The sequence below is a fragment of the Miniopterus schreibersii genome (assembly GCF_964146895.1).
Source record: "Miniopterus schreibersii genome assembly, chromosome: 14".
Taxonomy (NCBI): domain Eukaryota; kingdom Metazoa; phylum Chordata; class Mammalia; order Chiroptera; family Miniopteridae; genus Miniopterus; species Miniopterus schreibersii.
Window position 1 is genome coordinate 19,248,838 of NC_138114.1, and position 26,326 is coordinate 19,275,163.

General features: G+C 47.4%; 1 protein-coding gene across 14 annotated transcripts in view; it reads left to right on the forward strand.

The window, feature by feature from the left end:
- The first annotated feature begins 3 nt into the window (after positions 1-3).
- LRRC20 (leucine rich repeat containing 20) overlaps positions 4-26,326 on the forward strand; it is a 52,053-nt gene continuing 25,730 nt past the window's right edge. For 3 of the 14 annotated variants that reach the window (XM_081157563.1, XM_081157569.1, XM_081157574.1), the window contains exons 1-5: positions 4-88; positions 1,165-1,253; positions 2,110-2,248; positions 2,789-2,934; positions 13,884-14,028. In XM_081157563.1, the coding sequence (XP_081013689.1) occupies positions 13,947-14,028 (82 nt within the window). In that variant the 5' untranslated portion in view covers positions 4-88; positions 1,165-1,253; positions 2,110-2,248; positions 2,789-2,934; positions 13,884-13,946. Of the gene's footprint in view, positions 89-1,161; positions 1,254-2,109; positions 2,249-2,788; positions 2,935-7,969; positions 8,055-13,646; positions 13,794-13,883; positions 14,029-26,326 lie in introns of those variants that run through there. The other 11 variants (XM_081157565.1, XM_081157572.1, XM_081157575.1 and 8 more) reach the window with 9 other exon arrangements.

A 26,326-nucleotide genomic window follows, 5' to 3' on the forward strand; every position in this document is an offset into this window, starting at 1 on the left:
GGGGCGGGGCCGTGGACGGCTCCACGCCTACCAGGGCCGGACGTGAGCGGGAAGGGACCTGCGCGAAGTGTTTGCGAGCCCCGCGAAGGTAGGCACGGAAAACTTTACTGGCTTTTTTCTTTTAATTGTCAGCACTACTTGAGCGGACTTTTGATTCCTAACCCTCTAAGCAAAAGTGTAGTTTTACTTTTAATTGCTCAGTAATAAATGTAGGCAATGCATGCTTGATGTTTTAAAGAACAAATCAGAGCAGAAATGTTTACGGTGTCACGGTCTCCCAGTTTCCCAGTTCCCCTTTCCAGGGGAACCACTGGTGCCATTTTGTTGTGTGTCCTTCTAGAGAAAGGCTCTATATACACATATAATACAACATATAAACATGAAGAAAAGAGATTAATAACTACCCGTGTCATAAGGATGAGTATTGAGTTAGAGATAAAGAAACTGAGGCCCAGAAGCCCTGGCTGTGTAGCTCAGTTGGTTAGAGCATCTTCCTGATAACCAAGGTTGTGGGTTCCATCCCCAGTCAGGGCACATTCAAGAATCAACCAATGAATACACAAATAAGTGGAACAACAAATCGATGTTTCTCTCCCCTCCTCTCTCTCTAAAATCAATAAAAACAAAACACAGAAGCACAGGGGAGGGTTAGGACCACAAGGTACCTGAAAAATCTAGATCTGAAACCTGTTTTTTCCTCCAAGAAAGAATACAGTATGGTCTCAAAATTTACATTCTTTTTAAAAAAATATAACATGTTTTTATTGATTTTAGAGAGAAGAAGGGAGGGAGAGAGATAGAAACATCGATGAGAGAGAAACTTCAATCTGCTGCCTCTTGCACACCCCCTTCTGGGGACTGAGCCATAACCCAGCATGTGCCCTGACTGGGAGTCGAACTGGTGACCCCTGGTGCATGGGCTAATTCTCAAAATTTACATTCTTAAAAATTATTAAGGATCCCAAAGACCTTTTGTTTGTGTGGATTATATCTATTGATAATTACTGCATTAAAATGAAAACAATTTAAAAATGTTCTTTAGTACATAAAATGTCATTACATGTTAATGTATTTGTATTTTTAAATTTATATTTCCCCCCCAAATTAGTGAGAAAAGTTGTATTGTTTTACATTTTTGCAAACATTTTAATGTCTGCTTAGTAGAAGACAGCTGGAGTCTCACATCTGTCTCTGCATTCAGTTCGTTGTGATGTTTTGATTCAAGCATCTGAAGAAAACCCAGATTCATACAGGTATGCAGTTGAAAAGAGGTACCCTCACAGGTTCCTAGACAGGGTCTCAGGGGCCACCCCTCCCAGGGATCTCCAAATCGCACTTTGAGAACTGCTGCTCTAGGCAGCATTGCCTCTGCCCACAATTTGCCCAAGATGGAATTGAAAAGGTAATCATGGATACTATGAACGTCAGTATTTTCTTGTTTTGTGAATGAGGAAATTGAGGCTGAGATATAAGTGTTTAGCCCAAGTAAAACAGCTACAACTTCACTACTCAGAGAACGAAACCAACCATGTGATTGGAGGGTTGGAACCTTCAGTCCCACACACTCCTGATCTCTGGGGATGACAGAGGGGCTGGAGATTGAGATCAGTCACCAATGGCTAATTATTTAATCAATCATGCCTTTGTCATGAAGCCTCCATAAAAACTAAAAAGGACTGGGATGGGGAGGAGTTTGGAGAGCTTCCTGATTGAGGAACACTTGGAGATTTGGGGAGAGCGGCACACATAGAGAGAGCGTGAAAACTCTGCACCCTTACCCGGTATCTTGCCCTATGTATCTCTTCCATCTGGTGGTTCCTGAGTTGTATCTTTTTATAATAAACTGGTAATCTAGTAAGTAGAATGTTTTCTGAGTTCTGTGAGTTGCTCTAGCAAATTAATCAAACCCAAGGATGGAGTAGTTAGAATCTCAAATCTATAGCCAGTTGATCAGAAGCACAGGTGACAACTTGGGCTTGCAATTGGTATCTGAAGTGTGTGTGTGGGGGGGAGTGACGCAGTCTTGTAGGATTGTAGGACTGAGTCTATAACCTGTGGGATCTGACGCTATCTCCAGGTAGTTAGTGTCAGAATTGACCTAAATTGTAGGATACCCATCCGGTGTTGGAGACTTGCTTGGTGGTGAGGAAAAGACCCGCACATTGGAACTGGGAGAAGACTCTTATCTCTGAATGTCATCTAGGTCTTTGGGGACTTGGAAGCTGCTGATGCAATTGTAACCTCACAGGTACAGTACCCCTAGATCCATAACTGATGTTCTGCTAGGACTGAACATGTAAATTATACCACTTTAGGGCAGCCCTTTCTTGGAACTTTTAGTATTTATTAGTATAACTTGATTTTTTTTAAATGGAAGTGGCCTGAGTATCTTTAAGCCAAGTGTGCGCTTCCTGTAGTCTGTTATTCTACTAGTTAGCTACTGTGGCTTCTCAAAGCTCATTCCTTCTAACTCCACTATAGCCACCTCATACTCTATTCCTCTGCTTCTGTCTTTCCCAGGGGCAGAAGAAGATTGGTTGTTCCCCACCCTCTATAATGTGGCCACCCACACTAGATCTCTATTATCATAGGGATAATAGCCCCTAGATCTGTATCATCATAAGGATAATAGCCCCTAGATCTGTATCTTCATAAGGATAATAGCCTCTTATCTTTGGATAACACTTTTCCACTTTACAAAGCATATTCAGACCATTATTTCACTTAAACTGAGCCACAGCCCTGTGATGGAGGCAAGCTGCTTATTATTCTTATCTATATTCTACAGAGAAAGAAACTGAGGCTCAAAGAGGTCATGACTTCTCTGAGGTCATACATCCAGGACCCATGGAGCTGGGACTAGTGCTCAAGCTTCTGGCTGGCCATCCTATGCACTTTCTCCTGCACCTGCTGACCTCCTGCATTATAAAGAGGGTAAGATGCCCCTGGGTGCCCACTCTTTATCTTCACATCTGCCGAACTCATTGGGGGATGAGCAGCATCCATTTCCTGAGCTGGAACATAAGAGACACAATATGTTCAAAAGGTGATGATAGTTATAGATAACATGTAGACATTTAGGCTGAGTCAGGTGCTGTACTAGGCCTTCTAGAGATTTTATCTCTAGTATCCTAACTGCCATAAAAGGGTAGATGTTATTATGCCTATTTACAGGTGAGGAAATAGCTTCAGAGAAGGTAGCTTGCCAAAGGTCACCTGCTGTGTCTCTAGAAATTCTCTGGCCTCTCACTGTGGTTGGAAACAGTCCACTGTGCACAGGCTTTGATATCAGACATGCCTTGGTTCAAATGCTGGTTCCTCCACCTGCCTGCTGTATGACCATGTTCTCACATCTGAAAAATAAAGAGGAGGAACCTCTCATTCACAAAGTGCTCTCCTGAGGACTAAATGTCAGGCCCAGCCAAGGTCTTGCTGATGGGAATGGTGGTTAAGCACCAGTGAGATCCAAAAAGATGCCAGGAGCCACAAGGCTGGGAGAAGAGGGGCAGGTAGGAAAGTGACATGGTATGCCAGAGGGCACCATGCTTCAGTTTCAGTATTTCCTCATTTGGAAGACTTGTCAGGTGATGCCAACAGAAGTCTGTGGTTGTAGAGTTCAGAAAATGAGGTATGGTTTCTTCAAAGTTACTTAGGCATAATGAAGTCCTCCATTGAAGCCAGTTTATTATTTGCCTGTTTGCTACAATTCAACACTTTAGTTCCTGTCTCTCTCTCTTCATGTCCATATTTAGAAGAGAAGATTCTTCATGGGTACAACCCTCCCTCTATTACCCCTGGCCTGCAAGGTGAAAGTGGGCAGTATGCTTAAGGCTACACTAAGTCCCAGTGGCATGTGCCTGGTTTTGATAGGTTGAGCTCCAACCAGAAAGAGCACTTATGAAATGCAAATACATTGTCATTCCAAACAATGAATGGTGCCAGCCACAGCCCAGGGGCAAGGCGCACAGTATACAGAGCCTGGGAGCCAAGAGTGGGTGCTCACCAAGTTGAGACAGAGGTGCTCTGCCCCCAGGAGTTTCTGCCCTCTCTTGGTGGAGCTGAGGGTTTTCAATGGGAATTCTTTATGATGACTGGGTGGGCCCTGTCAATTCAGAGTAGAAAATTTGGAATCGATTGCTAGAGATCTGATTCTCCATGTAGGCCCTGGACTAGCTGCCTGGCTTTCATCTCTCCAACTAACTCTTTCAGAAATATTTACTCAGCCCCTGGTATGGCCCTGGCTCTAGATTAAGGGGTGAACAATGTGCAGCTTCCACCTAGCCCTGGAATTCACCTGCCTTGGCGACAGCTCCTGCATCCAGTTCTTTGGCTGGATTTGGATGGGGTTATTCATCCACCTGCACTGAATTAGGCTCAGAAGCCCTGGAGTAACAATGGTTGGCGGTGTGTACTGGATTGTGTCATCTTCCTTTCTTCCATGGCTTCCCATTATTCTTGGAATCTTGAATGACGCCCTCCCTGTTCTGGCTCATCTACCTTTCTCCCTCTCGCTTTCTGTGCTCCTGTTCCTCAGATGGACCGTGTTCCTTACTGTCACAGGGCCTTTGCACATGCTAGTCCCTTTGCTTGGTTGTTCTCTGTGGTGACCAGACATTAAGGTGACCCCTGTGTTCTTCACTTCCGGGTGTTCACGTCCTTGAGTGGGGGTGGGACCTGTGACTTGCTTCTAACCAGTAGAATATGGCAGAGGTGATGGAATGTCACTCCTGTGATTACATCAAGTTTTGTAAGACTCCATGTTGCTAACAGACTCATTCTAATCCCCCTTCCGTTGCTGGCTTTGAACAAGCCAGGTGCCCTGGGTCCTACATTCACAAGGAAATGAATTCGGTCAACAACCTGAGTGAGCCTGGACGTAGATCCTTCCCCAGTTCCCCAGTCAGGCTTCCACGTGAAAATGCAGCCCTTCCTCCCACCTTCATCACAGCCTTGCCAGCACCAGCTAAGCTGTGCCTGGACTCCTGACCCACAGGAACTGTAGATAATAAGTGTATTGTTTTAAGTTGCTAAGTTTGTGGTTAGAAAAAAAAAGCTGTGTCAGTTTGTCACTATTTTCTATGTATAGCGTTAGAAAACTGCTGTACTTCCTAATATCCACATAGTTGACTCTTACTCGTCCCATCCCACTTAGAAGGATTTTCTCAGGGAAGCCTTCCCTACCCTCTGCCAGGCTTGACTTCCATAGGCGCTCATCTCCACACAGCCTGCACTGTTATAAATGTGATTGTTTAATTAGTATCTGCCTCTCCACTGCACCATAAGTACCATGAAAGCAGCTATTGTGTCCTCTGCTTCTCCAGGGACTAGCACAGGTGCCTGGCATATGTAGGTGCTCAGTAAGTGCCTGTTGAATAAATAAATGATTGGTAGCACATTCAGGGTCAGGAGGAGTGCAGAGCTGGATTGGTCAATGGTTAGAGGCTAAAATGACTTGGGGGAGAGTGCATATTGTAGACCTAAAAACTCACTTTTATTGTGACATATCTGAACAACTGAAGCTAAAAGTGTATTTTGGGGCATCTTTGATGGGAATTGTATGTGTCCATACAATTGTCACACTGAACCACCCCAGGACTTGGCATGAGTGTGTTTCTCTTGGAAACTCCAGACTCCCTCCTTCCAGAAGAATTTCTTGTATTTTGATCACCAGGCAACTCTCTTAACAATATCCTTCCTATGAGTTTCTACCTTCCTAGTCAGAGGAAGGAAAATGCAGGGGGAGAAGGGAAGGGTGTGGTTGGGTGGAGGGAGCTCCAGCCTGGCAGTTTCAATAAGGCCTACAAAATACCAAATAGCTGCCTCAGTAAAGGAAAGGTGAGTACATGGGTGCTATGTACTGAATCATATCCCCCCAAATTCATATGTTGAAACCCTAACCACCAATGTAGTCGTATGTGAAGATGTGGCCTTTTATTAAGGTTAAAAAAAGTCAGAAGTGATGTAGTGCCAGTTTTGAGCCTAGCCCTTGAGAGACCTTGCCTGATTCCACTCTTGCTCTTAGAACCCTGAAGCTCCATGTGAGCCACATTGGGCTAGCCTGCTGGTGAATGAGAGACATGTGGCCCAGTTACCTCAGTCGACAGCCACTCCTAGATGCAGAGGCCTCTGGCTGCCTAGCCACTCACCCAGGTACATGTGTGAGTCCAGCTGAGGCCAGAACAACTGCCCAGCTGAACCCAAACTAAAATGCTGACCCATAAAATCATGAACTAGTTATTGTTTTAAGCCACTTCTAAGTTTTGGGGTGTTTTATTATGCAGGAGAAAAAGTGCTGACTGACGTAAGCACTAACCATGTGCCAAGCTCTGGTCTATTTGAAATCAGGCAGAGCCTTGGGCAAGAAGACTTGTGCAGAGACGGCATAAGAATAGGCATGATGCAGTAAGTGCTCTGTAGAAGTAAACACACTAGGAATAGAAGTGGCATTTGAGCTGGAGAAGAGTCTTGTCCATGTGGAGTTGGAGGGGCTGGAGATATAGTGATGATGAGGTCGGGGAAAGACTTCCAGAGTCTTCCTGGGAAGGAGTCAGCAAACATGTTGCCCAGGCATCCTCATGAGTGGTACCCCCTGAGGGCAGGGTCTGTGTCTGATTCATCTTGGTATACCCCAAGATACAGGGCCTTGCCTACACTGGGCATTCAGTTTTGAAAGACTTGCTTTGGAGATGTTTCTAATTCCCTTCCCTTTATTCCTACTTGCCCAATTGTATTAGTTTTCTAGGGCTGTTGTAGTCAGTTGCCACAAGCTGGCAGGCTTAAAACAAGAGAAATGCATTCCCTCACAGTTCTGGAGGCTAGCAGTCTGAAATCAAGGTGTTGGCAGTTTGTTCCTTTTTGGACACTCTTGGGACAGAATCTGGTCCTTGCCTACAATCCTTGGGGTTCCTTGGTTTGTAGAAGCATTGCTCCCTTCTCTGCCTCCATTGTCATGTGGCGCATCTATGTCTCTAATGTGTGTCTTCTCATAAGAGCACCAGTCACAGCCTACTCCAGTATGACCTTATCTTACATCTGCAATGACCCTATTTCCAAATAAGGTCACATTCTGAGGTACTGGGAGTTAAGACTGCAACCTGTCCTTTTGGAGGAGACACAGTTTAACCCATAACATCCATCAAGACCCAGGGGAGTATGTGTCCCTTATCTGACTGCCCCAGTCTCCAGAGGCAGAATTAAATGTTCTTTCTTTAGGACTCCCACACATTTAATATGTGCTTCTGCTTTATTAGAGCATCTGACTTGTTGGTCATCCTCACTGGTTGAGTTAGGGGCCGTATTTCTTCCATCTTCCCAATAGAGCCTGGAAGAGGGTATATGGTGAGTCCTCCATAAATGCAGACCTGTGAAGCAGCGACCCTTCCCTGGGCCGTTATCCTGTTGGGCACTGAAACCTCAACATTTCACTTACTAACCCTCACAATGACCTTATGAAGTAGGTGTTTATAGGTTTTAATTCCTATTTCATAGAGGGATTTAAAGGGATTTACATTGGGATTTAGAGAAGTGAAGTAACTTAGTGTAGCCAGAATTATTGTACGTAAAAACCTAAAGGGCGCCTGAAGGCACCACGTGAAAAGTTTCCTGTTCCCTAGCTTCACGTTTCTCAAACTATGCCGATCTGGCCAACTCAGCGCCATTCCCTTGAGAAAAACAAATCTGGAGCCTCGGTCCTACATTCCTGTGTACACCTAGCCCTCCGTGCGTTTTCCCTCCAGAAGCTGCACACAAAGCGGATCCACCCACGAGAGCGCGCCGGCCACCCTTCCGCGCGCGCGCCGCTCCCGGCGGGGCGTGAGGACCCGCGTTACCGGCTAGCGCGCGGCCCGGGCCCTCCGTCTGCTCCCGCCCCGGAGCCTGTCCTGGCGCAGCGATTGGCCGTGCGGCCGAGCGCTCAGAGCCCAGGCCCCGCCCTCCCCGCCCCGCCCCGCCCCGCCCCGCCCCGCCGGCTCCGGCGCGCCGCTGTTGCAAGGGGCGCCGCCGGCGGCCGAGGGAGCGTGACTGCGCTGCGCAGGGCGCTAGGAGGCATTGTCGCCGTAAGTGGAGCAGAAAGCGGCCCGGAACCGAGCCCCACGCTTCGTGCCCCGCAAAGTAAACGTAGTCTGAGGCTAAGCTCTGGAGGGGATGGGGGAGAGAGGGAGAGAAGTGTCCCCGTTTCTGCAGCGTACCCTCCCCCCTCAGGTCTCCCGATGCAAAGAGCAGCGGTCCGCCAGCTGCGGCTTCTGCAGTGTCCAAGGGCCCGGCGCCACGCCGGCCGGTGCTCGCAGACTGCGGCTGGACCGGGGCTGGCTCGGGAGAGAGGGCGCAGCGGTGCCAGGGAATAGGGAGCTCGGGGAAGCGGTCCGGAGCCGGTCTCGGTTCCCCGCTGGAGGCGCCCCTGCTGGGAGAAGCTGTTGTGTACTTCGTCCCTGACGTGACACTTTCGGGGTTTGCTTCCGCCCAGGGGAGCTGCAGACGCGTGCCCCACAGCGCACCTCTCGGCCCTCTTCGTTCGCCGCGTCCTTTCCTCTGCCTTTCTTCTTTCTTCTCCCCAGTCTCCGCCTGCCGGGAGAGCTGAGGGCCGGCGACGAGGAGCCATTGGCTGCGGGCACCGGGGGGTGGGGTAGACGGGTGAGGCGGGCCCCTTGCGCCAGGCAAGGGGACCCTGGCCAGGTCACCTAGCTCAGTCCTGGGAGGCACAGCCCGAGGATGCTTAGATGCCTTTGGGGAAGCGCTGGAGGACGCTGCGGATCCCATGGCTCAAAAACAAGGCGCCAGCCGGTCCTGTTCGCGCCCCAGCGGGCTCCTTTCCCTTGGGTGAAAAACTGGGTCAACTCTGTTCTGGCCTCGAGCGGGCCTTCTGGGCTACTTGGGTCTGACCCAGCCCGCCAGCTCTTACCTCCCCATCGGCTCCCCCATTGGTGTGGTCCTGGAGACCCGCTGGAATCGACGGTGGGGGGAGCTTGCACACATGGCTGAGGAGGCTCCGGTTGCCCTTCCGAGCGGCTGCCAGCCTCTAAAGTTCCCAAGTGACCACACCAGTAACTAAATATAGGAGCAGCTGGTGTGGACGGGGTGTCGAAGCAGCTCCTTTGCACAGATCTTGGGGCTCCAGATAAGGTAGAATTCTCACTGGTGAGGGCGGGAGCGAGAAGGGGGCTACTGTCAGGGTTTGAGCAAAAGTCACCCCTTTCCCAGTCTCCTATCCAGATGAAATGAAGTTTTAGGTACAGGAGGGCTGTGTTGCCAATTCTCATAAAGCAGGGCACCTTGTTTTTTTTCTGTCATTCAGTTTATTATATCTTAACTTACTGTACCTGTTTAATCACCTCTTGGTAATGCCTTGTGTAGGAAATGCTTAAGTTTGCAAAGACCTTTCTCAAAAGTTCTGTGTCATTTACTGCTCAAAACAACCCAGGGGGAAAGGTGATATGTCTGTTTTACAAACAGGACTGCTCCAACACTGAGAACTTTCCAAAACTTTGGTTTAACCTCAAAAAACTCTCCACAGCTCCCTGCAGAGAAACAAAGGACAGACTTCCAGAAGGGCCTCCAACCCCCTCCGCCAGTAATCTGGGGACAGACTGGCTGCCTGTCTCCCTCTTTCTCTCATCATTTTGGGTAACTCTTCTCAGCCCCTGTCTCTGTTCCCTCCTCCCAGCCATGCCATGTGTCTTCGTGGTAGAGGGCACACATATTCCTTGGGCCCAGTGTCATTGAGCTACTAGAGGCTGGCTCATTTTGCCTCTTGTCATTGAGTCTTACCTGATGGGAAGCTCATTCTGGCCTATGCCCTGTCTCTGTACCTTTACTCCCCGAGTGTAGCTGTAGTCCTTGTAGGAGGTGCCCAGGAGATGTCTGTTGGATTTAAACATTTCCTGGGACTATGATGCACACTCTGAGGAAAGGCGAGTTGGGACTGTGTGGAGAGGGTTGTGTTGCTAGGACATCAGCAGTGTGAGTTGGGACCTTGTGCCTAAGGGTCTCCAGGATTTGGAGTGCTTTCCTTAAAATTTTCTAAGGCTGTTCTTTAGTGCCTGGGAACAGCTGGGGCCAGCAGAGACATCAGATTTGGGTACTCAGGTCCAGACCAGACCTATATGGGCTGATGGTTCCTGTTTCTCCCATTTGGGACAATCTTTCTGCTACCACTGCACTTGCTTGTGGGGTTGACCAGATGCCTCAAGGAGTCCAGCACTTGGGCCTATGGAGTTGGTCCCAGAAGGACTTCCTTGAATACTGATTGCTCCCATTGGCCAGTGTGATATTTTTTTCATGGGACTACATGAGATTGGACAGCCAGAATTGTGCTGACATGCTGATTTTGATTCACCCAAATTGTTTATATAGACAGATGTCCCACATTCCTAGAGGTGGCCCTGCCTATGGGGGTTTACACTCCATCACTTATATGTGACTCGGACAATTTTCCATTTTTCTCAAAAACAGTTTAAAGCAAAAGAAAAGAGGAGCAGCTTTCTTTATTTTTTCCTCCCTCCCTAAATCTCCTTTCTCTCTGGACTCCTGTTACATGCTAAATAAATTCTTGCTTTTTTGGGGTCAAAGAGCCCTGCATTGGGTTGGGGCGGAAAGGAGCAGTCAATGAAGTTGGACAACCTTGTAGGAGCCCTTTTGGGGACACACTTTAGACTCCTATCATTCCAAGTTTGTTCTTCCCTCATTTTTGGATCCCTCTTACCCCATCTTGGTTCTTATACCTCATGTGGCCCTGCCACTCTTCCATCTCACAGCCCTGCCTGTGCCAAAGAGTGACAGATCTTTGTCATCAGACCAGGGAGAGAGATTGTAAGCTGAACTTTATGAAGGAATTCTCCCTTGGAGGGAGGGATAGTTTTAGGTGAAGGAAGGGAGGGTGGTTCCCTAGCCAGTAAGCAATTTTGATGATTTTAGGCAACAGGAACCTCATGGGGGCTAGGGCGTATCTGTGCTGTACCTAGAGCATCCTTTGGAACATAAAGGGTCCCTCCCTCTAGTGACTTGCTCTGACTTACAGACTTTACAGGTTGCTACTGTTCTTGCTTTGCTGTCCCATACTGTATGGTGTCTGAGCCTGCTGGCAGGGGTGAAGTTTCTTTTTTTTTTAAAAAAAATATATCTTTATTGATTTCAGAGAGAGGAAAGGAGAGAGAGAGAGAGATAGAAACATCAGTGATGACAGAGTCATTGATCAGCTGCAACCCGCAACCCGGGTATGTGCCCTGACCGGGAATTGAACCCTCATCGCCTGGATCCTAGGTCCGCCCTTAACCGCTGAGCCACGCCCCACCGGGCAGGGGTGAAGTTTCTAATCAGACTAGTTTTCATCAAGGGGTTCTAAGGCCTTTAGCACCACTGCCCCACTTGGTGGCAGCTAGAAGAATTGCAGGCATAGTGTCTGAAAGTAATTAGCCTAGATACAATCCCACTAGGGTTAGCACAGACCCTGGGTAGGTTGGAGATTTACCTTCTCTTTCCCCTCTACTGAGAGGCCAGGATTGCCTCTGTGATGTTTCTTAGAAAGCGCTTCCTCATCAGAATCACAAGTCAGAGCTTTTTCCTGTATTTCCTCTTCATTTACACCCTATACCTAGTAGATGCTCAATATATGTTTATGATTACTGATGATAAATATTAGAGATGGGGAAAGGAGGGGTATAGTAGGAATACCTGGTTTAGGAATTAGAAGACTCAGGTTTTTTAATTTCATCTATCTGATTTGCCAACCCTCTTGGGTCTTCAGTTGTTTATTTAATTTGTAAAGGGGTTAGACTAAGTCATGAAGATTCCAACAGCACTGCTGTGACTCAGGCTTAGGGGGATGGTCTTAAAGGGAGCATGGTGAAGGTGTTGGGTCCCTTTTGCAGTAGTCCTCACTATCCCCTCCTGTCCTATCATGGCTCACCTGGTGCAACTTGCCCACCTGGCACTGTTAGGCATTTGAATTTCTGACCCTTCTCAATTAGACAGTGTCTCAGATTTATTGTAAAAGTCAGTTGATTTGTATTTAGATTTGAAACTCAATGATAGTTGTTGATCATCATTCATCACCATTGGGGATACTAACTGGGCATCTGTTTTCAGTGTGTGGTGTAAAGTGCAGGCAGAAAACACAGTATAGATCTGCTTTCTGCCCTAAGCTGCCTGCAGGCCAATTGGGGAGACAAATGTGTATAATTTAAGAAGCTTATAAACAACCAGAGTGTCTTGTGCTAGGACATTAAGTGCTTCTGAAACTCAGAAGGAGAGAACACTAAGGGCTGGGGCAATCAGGGAAAACTTCCTGGAGGTGGAGGGATGAAAATTCTACTCATTCCTTAAAGATGAGTTCCACTAAGTTGTTTGTTCAAAGTCACATGGTTATAAAACTGGGATTAGAAGCTGGCATCATGTTTGCATGTGTATTGTCTTATCCTCTCAATTAGAATTTATTAAGTAACTGTGTCCTGGTCTCTGGGCTAGAAAGATATATGTATTTTGTTCAATCTTTGTTTGAATCCAGTGAGGTTACTACTAGATCTCTTCAGATGAAGAAACGGGCTCAGAGTAGTTAAGGCACTTTTCCAAGACTTCTCAAGTAATAAATAACAGATTTAGGTATTAGGCCTGTCTTCAAAAAACAGTCTTTTCCCACTGCACCATGTGTTTCACACCTTCAGTGTTGGCCTCCTTGGTGAGATGCACATACACACTGAACTCACCACTCTCTCCCCTAAGCACGTGGTTGGGCTTGGCCAACCTCCAGCTCGGCCCTGTCCAGCTGAGCACATGGGGACTTTTTCTTGGTGTTTGCTAGCAGCTCTGAGCTCTACCCTCACCCCCTTTTTTCCTGCCCTTTACATTCTTCTGCCTTTGACCCTCAGATTGAGTTCATTAGAGCACCTTGAGCTGTGTGCAAAGGTGGGACTCGGGGCAAAGGAAGGCATTGACTTTGACCTCAAGTTTAGTCTCTCTGTGGGGTGCTGTCACTGGTGACATAGGTGACTTGTAAAGAAGTAAGCACTGAATGTGGAGTTGGGCTGAGCTTATTGTTGCCACTTACTCACTTGGACCTTGGTCAGGTCATTTAGTCCCTCTTTTTGCCTCAGTTTCCTTCTCTGTAACAAAAAGGGAGTTGGCAACATTTCTAGTGTCCTTTATGTTTTTAATACTTTATAATTTTTATTGTGTTCCTGACCCTTGTTTAAGTCTGTTCTCTCTAGTGATCCAGTTTCCTTTCTCTCATTTTCCTACTCTACCCCCTTTTCCCTTGGGGTCTTGCAGATAAATTCAGCATCAGGCTGATAATCAGGTCTGCAGGCCAAACAGGCAACTTCCTCCATACTGGTACTTGGAGAGGGAATTCTTAGAGACCCACCCACCTGCCAGACTGCGAGCTCTGACCAGGCAGGCCTGTGTTTCATTTCCCTTTGTGCCCACTTCCCAGCACACAGGGGGAGCCTGGCGGAAGTGGGTGGGGCAAACAGGGAGCTGGAGGAGTTGTCCTAGAGGGTCATGGACAGGGCACCAGTTCACAGGCTGTGAGATGGAGGAATGAGTGTCTCTTCCTTGCAGTTGGTTGTGCCCCGCCTCCTCCTTACTGCCCCGCCTGTTAAGTGAGTCACAGGCCAGCGAGCACCTGAGTCTTCACTCCCGCCTGGCCACTGTTTCAGGCCCTGGCCCCGTGTCTGGTGTGGTCACACGTGTCGATCCTCCCAGGAAACTGGTAGGGCCAGGCTGCCCCCACCCTCTGATGGGCAGATCGACTGCTTCAAAGGCCAAGCTGGATGTGGCCTGGGCTCTGGGCCCCTCAGGAGGAGGTGAGTGGCCTGGAGCTGTCCGTGCAGGCTTCCAGCAGCCGGGGTCCCTGGCCGGTGGGCAGGGGATTCATGCCCCTGTGTCTTCCCCAGGTGCAGGCCCCCTTGTGAGCAGCAGACCAGCCTGGTGGCTGGCAACAGGACACCCGAGTCTGCATGCTGAGGAAGATGGGTGAGGCGGTGGCCAGAGTTGCGAGGAAGGTCAACGAAACGGTGGAGAGCGGCTCTGACACCCTGGGTGAGTGAGGGCCTGGCTTTCCAACCACAGGGTGCCCTGGAAGCGGTTTGTGAAATCAGTTTGGAAATGAAATAGAGAAGATGAAAGAGACAGTATCAGTGTGTGCCCCTCACCATGAGGAGCAGTGTTTCTTGGACTTTTATTGCAGTTCTCTTTAGTTTGCCTGTATACGGGGTCGCAGTGTATGACTTGCTATGGGTCATAGGGAGGTTTGAAAAACACTGAGGGGTTCCACCTGCTGGGAGCCTGTCTGTCTATGCTTGGACTGCAGATGATTCTGAGTGTGGACCAGGTGGCCAGAGCTGGCACTACTGAGTCGTCCCATGTCCCAGGCCCTGTGTTGGTGCAGGAGTGTTGTCTTACTGAGTTTTCAACAACCTCCCTGTGATGGATGATCCCTGCCAGGCATGACTGGCCATGAGGAGGAGATGAAGAGTTGAAGGCAAAGGGGGATTTTTCCAGGTCATCTAGCTGGGAGGCCCCTTTTCACTCCGCTGTTTTTCTTGAATTGTATCATATATTTTTTGCTTTGAACTGGTCATAGCATAAACAAATATCTGCTGAACTGACTATCTTGCTATGTGCAAGGATTGGCAGGGGATACAGTGCAACTGTGTGTGTGTCTCATTCACTGAATGTAAATGGCACCTTAGAGCCATAGGTGTGCTGTGGGAACTTAGGGGAGGGGAGCACTGTCCTGCCTTGTGGGTGACTGTGCAGGTGGACAGGTTGGGATTTGAGTTGGGTCTTTGATACACAAGGAGGAATTTCACAGGTAGCTAGGGGTGTATGTGCCTGTGTATCTGTGTCTGTCTCAAAGAGGAACATTTCCATGGAGGCTGCTGCCTGAGCAAAGACCCAAAGACTGAAGAGGTAGAGTGTTTCTTTAAGTAGCTGTTGGTCAGGGTGTATCTGGAATGTAGGCTTCTGGGTCAGGGGGTGGTGTCCCAGGAAGTGGAGGGACACTCAGCCTTCAAGATGAGCGTCACCGCCTCCACCAGGAAGCCCTCAGCCCTACCCTGTCCACCCCTTGCTCCCTTCCACCTCTGTAACACCCATTCAGTGTCCCTAGAGAGTGAATTCAGTGTCCCCCACCCCCAAGAGCCAGTACAATGTCAGGCACTTTATAAGCATATGGAGGTGTTTGCTGAATTGAGCTAAGGTAAGAGGAGCATCTCTTATCAGCAAACAAACTTGAAGACTGTCACTGATTTTGGAGGGAAGGCTCTGGGGGGAGTAAAGGAATTCTGGAACCTGGTGCTGGTCACTGATGTGGTTGTACTCACCCTGTGCTTAAGGCTCTTCACCACTAATGTGGCGGTTGAGAGCCAGGCTTTGGGTCACGCAGACCTGGATTTGAATCTACTAGCCTGCTACCTTAGCAGGTTACTTAACCTCTCTGAACCTCAGTTTCTTCATCTATAAAATGGGGGTATAATGTGTCTCCCTCATCAAGGTGATTAGGAGTAATTATAATGTCTGTAAGGTGCTTGGCATGTAGGTAGCTCCATAATTGGCAGCTATTATTTTTCATCCCCAAGGGCTGAAGGTGGAGGCCTAAGTACCCCCCCACCCCTCCCCTGACCACAAATACACCTCCTCTGGGTGTCAGCTGCCAGGTCTTGTCTGGGTGTCTGCATTACCTTCAAATGGGGAGCTCAGTGCAAATCAACAAATCTCTGGAGTGAGTAACCTACCTCTACTTTGAAGTGTTGAGGGGGAGAGGGACACATATGCAGCTCAGTCTCATCCAGATGTGTGAAGGGGGCAAGGTGGAATGGCAGCAGAGGAGGGGGAGCAGAATTCTGACCTCCTGGGGAGGCGCTGTTTGAGAGAAGATTTCCTTAGGCAGCAGTAAGGAGGCAGGTGTCCCAGGCAGGGAGAGGCTACTACAGAGCTGCCCCTGTGGCATGGGGAGCTGATAATGGATGGCACCCGCAGATGGAGAGCCTAGGAGGCAACGTTGAGTCTAGGAGTCTAGATTTCAATGTCTATGGACCAGAGATTGTAAACTCAGTTGCCTCTGCAGGCCAAGTGGGGGCTTCTGTGAACTGAAGGCTGGACGCTCTGCCTGGGGTGAAGTGTGCAGCATGACCAGGGTAGTGGAGAGCTCCTCTGCCCTGGGGCCATGCAGCAACCCAAGCAGGCCTCTGGCCTCCCTGCCAGACCATTGCGGTACCTGGGATTGGAACCCTGTCTGGCACCAGAGCCAGGGCCCTGTCCCCACCATGCTGTCCTGGGGTTGAGGATTACCAGGGTCGTGAGCACAGTGAAGCTCTGGTCAACTTGGGAGAGGCCGGAGCTCGAGACTTCATGTGTCATGGAGGTGATGGGGTCTTTAAAGTTAGGGCTGGATGGTAGTGGCTTTTTTTACCTCTTCAGTGCCCAGAGAAGACGCAGAATACCAGACGAGGCCACTGTGGGCACCTGCAGTCCTGACCCTTGGCAAATGAAACTCATCGGGTCCGTACAGTCTGAGGGGTCTGGGTCTTAAACAGTCAGCACATATTGAGTACTTGCTGTGTGCAGGGTGCTGGGGGCTCTGCAGGCATATGTGCAGTAGAGCCCTGAACCTGAGACTAGACTGCCTCTGTGACAGAGAGCAGTGACACATGGCTGCGTGCCTAGACATGTCGGACAGACCATAGGTGGTCATAATTCAGGGTGGGAAATGTTGCTGGGTGTTGTAGTGCATGATATAGTTCTCATGTAAAAGAGCAAACAATCTGAAGCAGCCTAAACAACCAGCACCGCAAAATTGCTTAAATAAATTTTGTGACAGCTATACAATACAATTTATGTTGTCATTAACCGTGGTGCGTAAAATTTCATCATATGCTTGAATGAAGACTAGCAAATTTTCATGTATAACGTGAATTGGGAAGAAAACAAAAAATCAAGGATCCCAAACTGTATATATATATTAAGATACTATGTTAAATGTATATGTGTACATAGAAAAAAAGTGGAAGGAAATAAAACAAGCCACAAATGTATGTTAGAAAATACCATTCTACATTTCCTGAATATTCTGTGATGAACATATTACCCTTATTAGTAAAGAAGAATAAGTTTTAGGGGAAGAACTGCCTGCCATGACAGAATGTGGCACAGATAAGAGTGACAGGAGTAGCAACTTCTCTAAGCGCCTGGCCCTAGGAATGGAATGGGTTCCCCTCTCTGCCTCCCTGTGCACTGGCCCGGGGCACAGGCCCGGTGGGGTGACTGAGGAGCAGCCACAGGTGTCTCACTGCACAGTGGGGGACCCTGTAGAGACTGGGCTGGGAAGAGCTCAGTTACAGGCGGGCTCTCACCTTACTCAGGCTGGTCACCCTGGTACTCATCACTCGCGCTCCCCCAGGCACTTGTGGGTGTGCCTCCCCAGCCAGGCTTGCTCATCCTGTAACCTGAGCTTTGGATCCCAGCCCTTGTCACAGCTTCAGGCCTCTTCATCCCCTGAGAAGTGGGCTCTTTTCCACCTGGCTCCTGGTATGGCCCTCAGCTCGAATTGAAGCTGCTTTCCTCCAGCCCCTCACCCCTCCTCAGCATCATCTTGTCGGCTCTTTCAACCAGCTGGCAGAGAGGGGCTCTGTATCTTCCCCTTCACTCCCTGGCCTCTGATAACAGCATGTCTGGCCGATGGACTGCCCCACTCATGTGTCCGGGACAGAGGCTCCCAGGTCTTCTGTGTGCTTTGGGGATGACTTAAAAAATGATCATTCCTGCAGAGGAGTGGGATTTGGAAAGGCCTGGGAGAGTGCAGGCAGGCTGGATGGAGCTGGCTGGGATAGAGGCAGCTGCAGAGATGGGAGGAAGGAAAGACGGCTGTGGACTGGGAAGGAAAGGAGCCAGCATTTATCTGGGGCCTGCTGCGTGTCAGGTGTCATGATGGGCTCAGATGTTTGATATCTCGTTCCATCTTTTCTATAGTCTTTTGTACTTTCTGACTCTGAGGATTCATGTCTGAATCCTCATTTCTAGAAAATTCTGAGCCATTAGCTCTTGGCATGTTGCTCTCCCATCCCTCAAGTCTCTTTTGCCTAGAATTCCTCTTGGGCTTTCCCATTCGGTTCCTTCATCACTTGTGTGCTTTCTTTCTCTCTCTCTCTCTCTGTGCTATATACTGAATTTCCTCAGAACATTGGAAGCAGTTTACCAGTTTGGACTCACTCAGACTTCACAGCAACCCTGTGACTTAGGTAATATTAATATCCCTATTTCACAGATGGAGAAGCTGAAGCATGGAACATTTTTTTCTCCACTGTTTCTAAGTGTTTTGTAGCATGAGAGTATTCAGCTTATCTCCTAGGCCGTGTTGCCTTTGGAGTAGGAGTTGGCCTTTTTATAGATGCTGGAACTAAGGCTGAGGGTGTGAGTGATTTGCTGGTGACACAGCTGTTTAGAGGCGGAGCCAGGGTTCATCACAGGTGTGTGGCACCTAGCCCTGCCTTTCCCCAAGCACCCTGCTGCCCCCTTTAAGGGGTGAGGGAAGGAGATCTGAGCACCTTGAAACTCCCACCCTTACACTTGCCTCTGCTCTCATGTCTTGGAACTGGGGGTCTTCTTGGAACCAGGGACTGTCTACTGTGTTCCTGGGAAAGGAGGAAAATAATCAGAGGCTAATACTGCCTGGTCATTTAAGATATTTTATGTGCTAATGAGAGGGTGGGGACAGCTTTCCCTAAGGCAGATATCCCCTCTCAGTTCTTCTGGGCTTCCTAAAGGGTGGGTCCTGTGTAACCTGCATCAAGGTCATGGGATATTGGTTGTAAATGCACACTCACGGGCTCCACTAAAGAGCTGTGAAAATAGGATCTCTAGGGGTGTGGCATGGTGATCTGCATTTTAATAAGCCCCCCAGATGATCCATGCCTTGAACTCATTTATTTATTTTGGTTTTTAAATAATGCTTTTATTTTCAGAACACTATTAGATTTATAGAAAAATTGTGTAGTGCAGAGAGTTCCCATATACCCCATGTGGGTTTCCCTTGTTGTTAACGTTTTACGTTATTTTGGCACATCTTTTATGATTAATGAACCAATAATGATATATTATTGTTATCATTAGCTGAAGTCCATATTTTATTCAAGTTTCCTTAGTATTGAACTAATGGCCTTTTTTGGTTTAAGGATTATCAAATTACACTTAGTTGTCATGTCTTCTTATACTTCTTTTTACTGTGATAGTTTCTCAGACACTCCTTGTTTTTGATTACTTGTCTTGACAATTTTGAGATGTACTGGTCAGGTATTTTGTAGAATGTCCCTCAACTGGGTTATGTTATTTATATTATGAAGGCATAGTTTACACAAATGAAATTTACCCTTTTTTGTGGACAATTCTATGAGCTTTGATAAATACATACAACTTGGTCATCATGACCACCACAGGATTCAGAACCTTTCCCATCACCCAAAAATTGCCTTTTGCCTTTCCCTCTTCCCCACTACCTGGGAGCCATGGATCTCTTTTTCATTCCTAGGCTTTGCCTTTTCTAGATTACCACGCAAGTGGAATCATACAGTATGTAACCTCTTGAGTCTGGCTTCTTTCATCTTAGCTTAATGTATCTGAGATTCATCCATGTTTGTGTGAATCAGTAGTTTGTTCCTTTCTATTACTAAATAGTATTACATTGTATGGATGTACCATGACTTGTTTATCCATTTTTCTGTTGGAGGACCCTTGGATTGTTTCCAGTTTTTTAAGATTATAAATATCCACATACAGGTGTTTACATGAATGAAAGTTTTCATTTTTCTTGGGTAAATACCCACGAGTGGGATTTCTGGGTTGTGTATATTAAGTGTACGTTTAACTGAGTAAGAAACTGCCACACTCTTCCAAAGTGGTTGAGAATTCCCATTCCTCCACATCCTTGTTGACGCTCCATATGGTTTTTAATTTTATGCATTCTTATAGGTGTGTAATTGTGTCTCATTATGGTTTTATTTTACAGTTCTATGTTGATTAATGATGCTAAGCATCTTATGTGCTTATTTGCCATCCACACATTTTTCCATGATGAAATGTCTGTTCACATCGTTTGCACATTAAATAAAATGGGTTATTTTCTTATTAAGTTTTGATGGTTCTTTATTTTGGATGCTTGTCCTTGATCAGATATGTGCTTTGCTAGTATTTTTCCCAGCTTGTGACTTGTTTTTTTATTCTCTTAATAGTGACTTTTGAGGAACGGACATTTAAAATTTTGATGGAGTCCAGTTTATCATTTTTCTTTTATGGATGGTACTTTTGGTGTAGTATTGAAGAAATCTTTCCCTAAACTGAGATCACAAAAATTTTCTTCTATCAGAATCATCTGAGTGTTGGTTAATCATACAGATCCATGGACCCCACTCTAGAGCTTTAAAAGCAGAATCTCAGAGGATGAGCCTGGTGAACTACATGTTAACACAAAATCTGTATGGTTGTTCCCTGCCTTGAATTTTGAGAATCAGTGGCTTACTACTATTTTTAATTTGGAACTTCCTTCTCTTGATGGCTTCTGGGGGGCTGGGCAGGGAGGGGCATTGCCCGGGCAGGTAGCTGGATGTGTGTGTGCGTGTGTGTGCATGTATGAGAGGGAGAGAATGAATATGAACATGGGTATGATCTATCCCTAGGGAACTGAGCAAGAGGCTGGGGCTGTGAGAAAATCAAGTGGGAGTCCGGGCTCGTGAGAGAAGGGATGCGGTGCCTCCTTTGCTCCTTCTCCCTCGCAGGCTCACCTGCACTTTGGCCAAGTGCTGTTCTCCTTTTGTACTCACCAGCAGATGGCGCCCTGTCACCAGCCAAGCAGGTGACAGAAATTGAGACTGGGACTTGACCAGCCTTGTGATGGCCCTAAGGAGACTGTGACATGGGGAAGAGTAAAGGGAGCCGAGGCGGGAGGGAGGCAGAGGTCGGCTTCAGATCTCAAGGGGCCTTAGGTGTCACCTTAAGTAGTTTTTACATTGAAGCCCTATTTTACACAGGGGTTAGGTTCTAAAGAGAGCCTAAAAAGGGAAAATCATCTAGAGAGAAAGGGAGAGGGAGAGAGAAATATCAATGTGAGAGAGAAACATCAATCGGTTGCTTCCTATACGTGCCCCTACCAGGGACCAAACCTGCAACCTAGGTATGTGCACTGACTGGGAATCTAACTGGCAATGTTTTTGGTATACAAGATGATGCTCCAATGAACTGAGCTACCCGGCTGGGGCGAGGCAGCATTTTTAAAAAATATGTTTTTATTGATTTTAGAGATAAGAGGAAGGGAGAGAGAAATATTGATGTGAGAGAGACACATCGATTGGTTGCCTCTCACGCACACCCCAACCAGGCCAAGGAGCGAACCCGCAACCTAGGTACATGCCCTTCACGGGGAATCAAATCTGTGACCCTTCAGTGTGAGGGCTGAGATTCTAACCACTGAGCAACACCAGCCAGAGTGAGGCAGCATTTTTTGAAGGCAAAGAGAAATATTCTTTGAAATCATTTGGATAGTTATGCAGCTTCAAAAAATGTATGTTGGCAGGAGAAAGAAAACATTCTGCCTCTGGAAGATAACCAGGTAGATATTTTTGTGGCATCAAAAGCTTGTGTTGCTCAAGTATGAAAGTGTTAGTCTTGGGGAGGTGACTTAGCAAGGCTGAGGTATTAATTAAAATCAAATACTTCCAGAAACACAAACATGGCTGTGGCTGATGAGGTAGCCAGGGACACAGGTACATAATGCAGGGGCCTGGCAAAGCCATTCATCTTGAATGGACCCCCGGACAAGCCCCGAGCTGTAAATGTGGTGGCACAGACCAAAACGAGGGATCTCTGCTTTCCTGTAATGTAGAGGCTAGGAAATCATGGTTTATTCTGAGAGACAGGTGCTGCAGAAGCTCATTACCTTTGAGATGAAGTTGAATTTAAGAGGCTTTTAATTGGCATCTGCCTCATCTTGCTTGGCTGTGTTTTGCTAAGACTCATGTTTCTTCTGTCATGCACCAATTTGTTCCCAGGATTCCTTATTCTGTCAGGTTCATCTCAGCAAAGTGAATTCATTGTATGCTGTCCCTGTCTGACATCTTAGCTCATGCTCAGAACAGTCTGTTATTTGAATCATCTTGTCCTCATTTTTCTTAAATTGAGGAGTAAGTCACATACCATCAGATTCACCATTTTAAAGTGTAACAGTCTGTGGTTTTTAGTATATTCACAACAAGGTCATGTAACCGTTACCACAATCAATTTTAGAATGTTTCATCCACCCCCAAAGAAACCCTGTACCACTAAGTGGTCTCCCCATTTCTCCCATCTCCCTCCAGCCCCTGAGAACCACCAGTGTACTCTGCCGTCCCTGTGGATTTGCTAATCCTAGACATTTTAGATAAATAGAGTCATACAGCATGTGGTCTTTTGTGACTGCTTCTTTCATGTAGCATAATGTTTGGAGGTTCATCCATGTTTATCAATATTTCATTCCTTTTTATGGCCAAGTGCTGTCCCAAGTGATAATACATTTTGCTTGTCCATTCCTCAGTCGATGGACATTTGAGCTCTGTGCTTTTCAGCTGTTGTGAATGAGGCTCCTGTGAACATGTGCGTACAGGTTTCCACATGAAGTTTTGTTCTCATTTTATTGAAGGGGACACTGAGACTGGGGTTAAGTAACTTGCTGAAATCCCACAGGAAGGCCCGGCTCGAGGAAAGCCTGTTTGGATCTCAAGGAAGAGAGCGCTCTCAGGCCCACGCTGTGGCCACTTGCTTTTTAGATCTCCGGCTCTTGTGTTGTTAGGGTCTGTCCTGATGTTGGCTGTGATGCCCACTAGCCGTGGGGCCAGAAGCTCAGCTTTGTTCTCTGTGACAGGCACTCTGCAGTCACGTGATTGACTGGAGTGGTTGGGACCTCTGCAGTGGGTCAGTGGGAAAGCTCCTTGAGATTCTGATTCCCAGGTGCGCAGCATTTGTCACTGGGCTGTAGGCTGCGCTCGGCAGTAGCCCCTCTGAGCATGACCCTGTTGGGACTTCAGCCCCATTTCCTTCGTCCCCCTCAAGACCACTCTCCACTGACCCAGCCTTCTCAGCACTTGAGGGAAAGTGTTCCCCACGGGTAACTGGATTTAGGGATGTTACTTTCTTTAATCTGAGGATGTTTGTAAAATGTAATAAGTGCTTGTTGTAAAAATATCACACAGTACAAAGGTCTGTAAAATAGGAAGTAAAAGAAACAACCCCTTGAAACCCACAATCACGGTCAAGTTAAGTGGCTTCCCCAGGTGCCCAGAAGACGCCATGCCCATTTCCCCTTTATCCTGAGTGCCTTTCTACCCTTCTCTCTAACTACCTGTCAGGGCCCAGTATAAGTGCTATTGTGGTGGAACTCTCTGGACTCCTGAGGTCCTCGGTGTGCTCCTCCTCCACCTTTTCTCTCCAGGTGGCATGATGTGGGGACAAAAGACATCCAAGTTAAACACCAGCAAAATCCCCAAAAGCAGTTCTTTGGGATAGAGGATTTGTCAGGAGGGGGTAGGGCCTGGGCTTCTATTTGTCTTAAACCTTCTAGAACTCGTTAGCTCTATAAACACTGTGCACAAATAATTGTGAAAATATAGCCCAATGGTGGTGCCTGTCCTTGATGACTGGTGGTTTTCTTTTGCTCACTCTCTGTATCCCACACCTTTAGCTCTTTGAGGATCAAGTGGCATTTCAGAGACTGGCAGGCCAAGTCACAGAGGTCCAGCTGTTTGCAGTTCTGTTTCTCACGCCAGGATGCCAACTAGCACTGAGCTCTTGAATGTACCTGGGGGTGCTGGGAGTTTGATCTTTTGGAAGAGGTGCTGGCTCTTCCCAGCAGGCCCAGGTCTAAGTTTTCATTTTCATGTTTTAGAAAAATCTGTTTTCTCTGTATCAGCCTCCTGAATGAGAATGCCTTCCCACTTGGCTCCTCTGTTCTGGTGCTCCTGTTAAACGGAGCTCTCTCAGGGTAGGGCAGCCAGCAGCCTAGGTTCCGATTGCAACTCTTCTATTTCCTCACTTATGCCTTAGTTTCCAGGATGTAAAACGGGATGAACGTTAATAGTACCTACTTTATGAGGTTGTTAAATTAGATGAGATGTGTCAGTGCTTAGAAAAGTCTGAGGCAGGTAAGTAGTGCCATACAAGGGTAAGCTATGATTATATTGCTTTTATTTTTTAGGACTGTCCTCTGCCCATGGCCCTAAGAGTGAGCGTAGACTAATGTAGCGCCATGGAAAGACCATGGCTTTGGAATTGGACTACCTGGATTCAAATCCCAGTTCTCTACTCGTGGGCATGGGGAGCCAACTTCACGGAGCCTCAGATCTGCCCGTCATGGTCCATGTTCTAGCATGTTCTAAGGCACAACAATTCAGAAGTATTTGGCTGCAGCTTGCAGCTTGTCTTTGACAGGAGCACGAACAAGGCAAGAGAGAAAGATGAAGAGACAGTTGCTCTTTCTTGAAATAGCCTGGTCTTAGGGGAAGTGGGAGGCACACAGGGCAAAATAACTTTCTATGAGTGAGTAAACCTAAAGCCCCTACACAGGCATGGACCAGCCGGCACTCAGTAAATGGGAGTTACCGTCATTACTGTCACCATTATTATCCACCAGTGACAAGTAACCACAGTTGGTGAGAGGTGTGGTGCCTCTATGCCAGTGATTCTCAAACTGGAGCTGGCATCAGCATTGGAGGGCTTGTTAAAACACAGATGGTTGTGCCCCACCCAGAGTTTCTGATTCTGTAGGTCTGAGTGGGGCCTGAGAATGTGCATTTCTAACAATTCTGGAGTGATGCTGATGCTGTGGGTCCAGGGACCCCACTTTGAGAACCGCTGAGTTGGACTAGCCCTTGCTACCAAGAGTGGAACTTGAGCCTGCCTCGTAGAAATGCAGGATCTCAGGCCCCATCCCAGACCTGTGGCATCAGAATCCTCACCCTACAAGGACCCCCAGGTGATTGTTACTGGGAAATTTGGAAAATATGGGCTAAATGACCTCCAGTCTCCTCCTAACCCTGAGATTTCATGAAAAAAGACATTTGTGAAAAAAGACATTCTGGGTAGAAACCAGGTCACTTGGCCACAGATTCCTCCCACATCCTTGGGAGCCTTGCTGCTTCTTGGCCAGGCCATGGAGCCCAAAGCGCCTGCCAGCCCAAGTCCCTGACACTTTCTTTCTACAACTTGGTTGACAGGGACTCCATGACCCTCTTTACTTCCCCCTACCAGGCCCTGTCACCAGGCCCACCTCTCAGCAGGGACAAAACAGGGGTCAGAGTTCTGTGTTTCTAAGAAATAACTCGAGCTTGATCAACCCTCCTGACTTCCGGCAGAATGTTCTCTTTACTTTGTGGATTTTCTTTTCTTGCCCTGGTTCTGCCCACCAGTTACTTTTCATCAGGCATTCATTAGAATTAACAAGATAACCTTTAATGAAGGGCCCATGTGTTGAATCAAAAGCTTTATTAGCACAGCATACTGTCTTAATTAGAGGTTTGGGGAGATGCAGTGTGGTCATCTTGCAATAATAATTATAATTATGAGGATAATTATGCCTTGTTTTTATTATGGTGACTTTCTCCCAAGCATCTCTGTTCTCTACTGCAGCTCAGGTATCAGCAGCTGGGAGAACTGGGAGGAGGTTCACTTGAATCCAGCTGCTGTCCAGATGTTGGTGTTGCCCCCGGTCACTAGTACCCCCAGGCCCCTCTTTAGGTTTGGGCATGCATTCATCACTAAGTAGCATGAAATGATTTTGGCACCAGAGCCTTCCTGTCTGAGTACTCTGAGCAAGGGACTCTATGTCCTGTCAGCTCTGAAGACCCATAGAGAATGGGACCTGCTTCTTGAAGACATCTCACACCTGACCTAGAGACAGGCACGTGGGCAAGTTTTTGACTCAAGGGGCAGGATAGTAGCATGGTTAGGACCTCTGGCTCAGCCTAATCTGCATTCAAGTCTTAGTCCCTTGTTTTTAGCTATATGACCTTGGCCAAGTCACTTAATTTCACTTTCCTCATGTGTTCAGAGGGGATATTTTTACAACCTAGCACATATGAAATAGTGTTACTGTTTATGGTTATTATTGTTCCAACCTCTCATGGAATGAACATGAACTTGTGCACAGATGGGAAGATGACTGGGCAAGATTGAAGTTTGTTCCAGCATGTCTAGAGACTTGGCTCTCCATATTCTTGTCCCTGGGATCGTAGAAAACCATTCCCAATAGCCTCTCAGCTGGGATTGGAGTCCATGTGCTGTGTCAGTGGCTGGTGCCGTGGCCTATAAGGTGCAGGGTGGT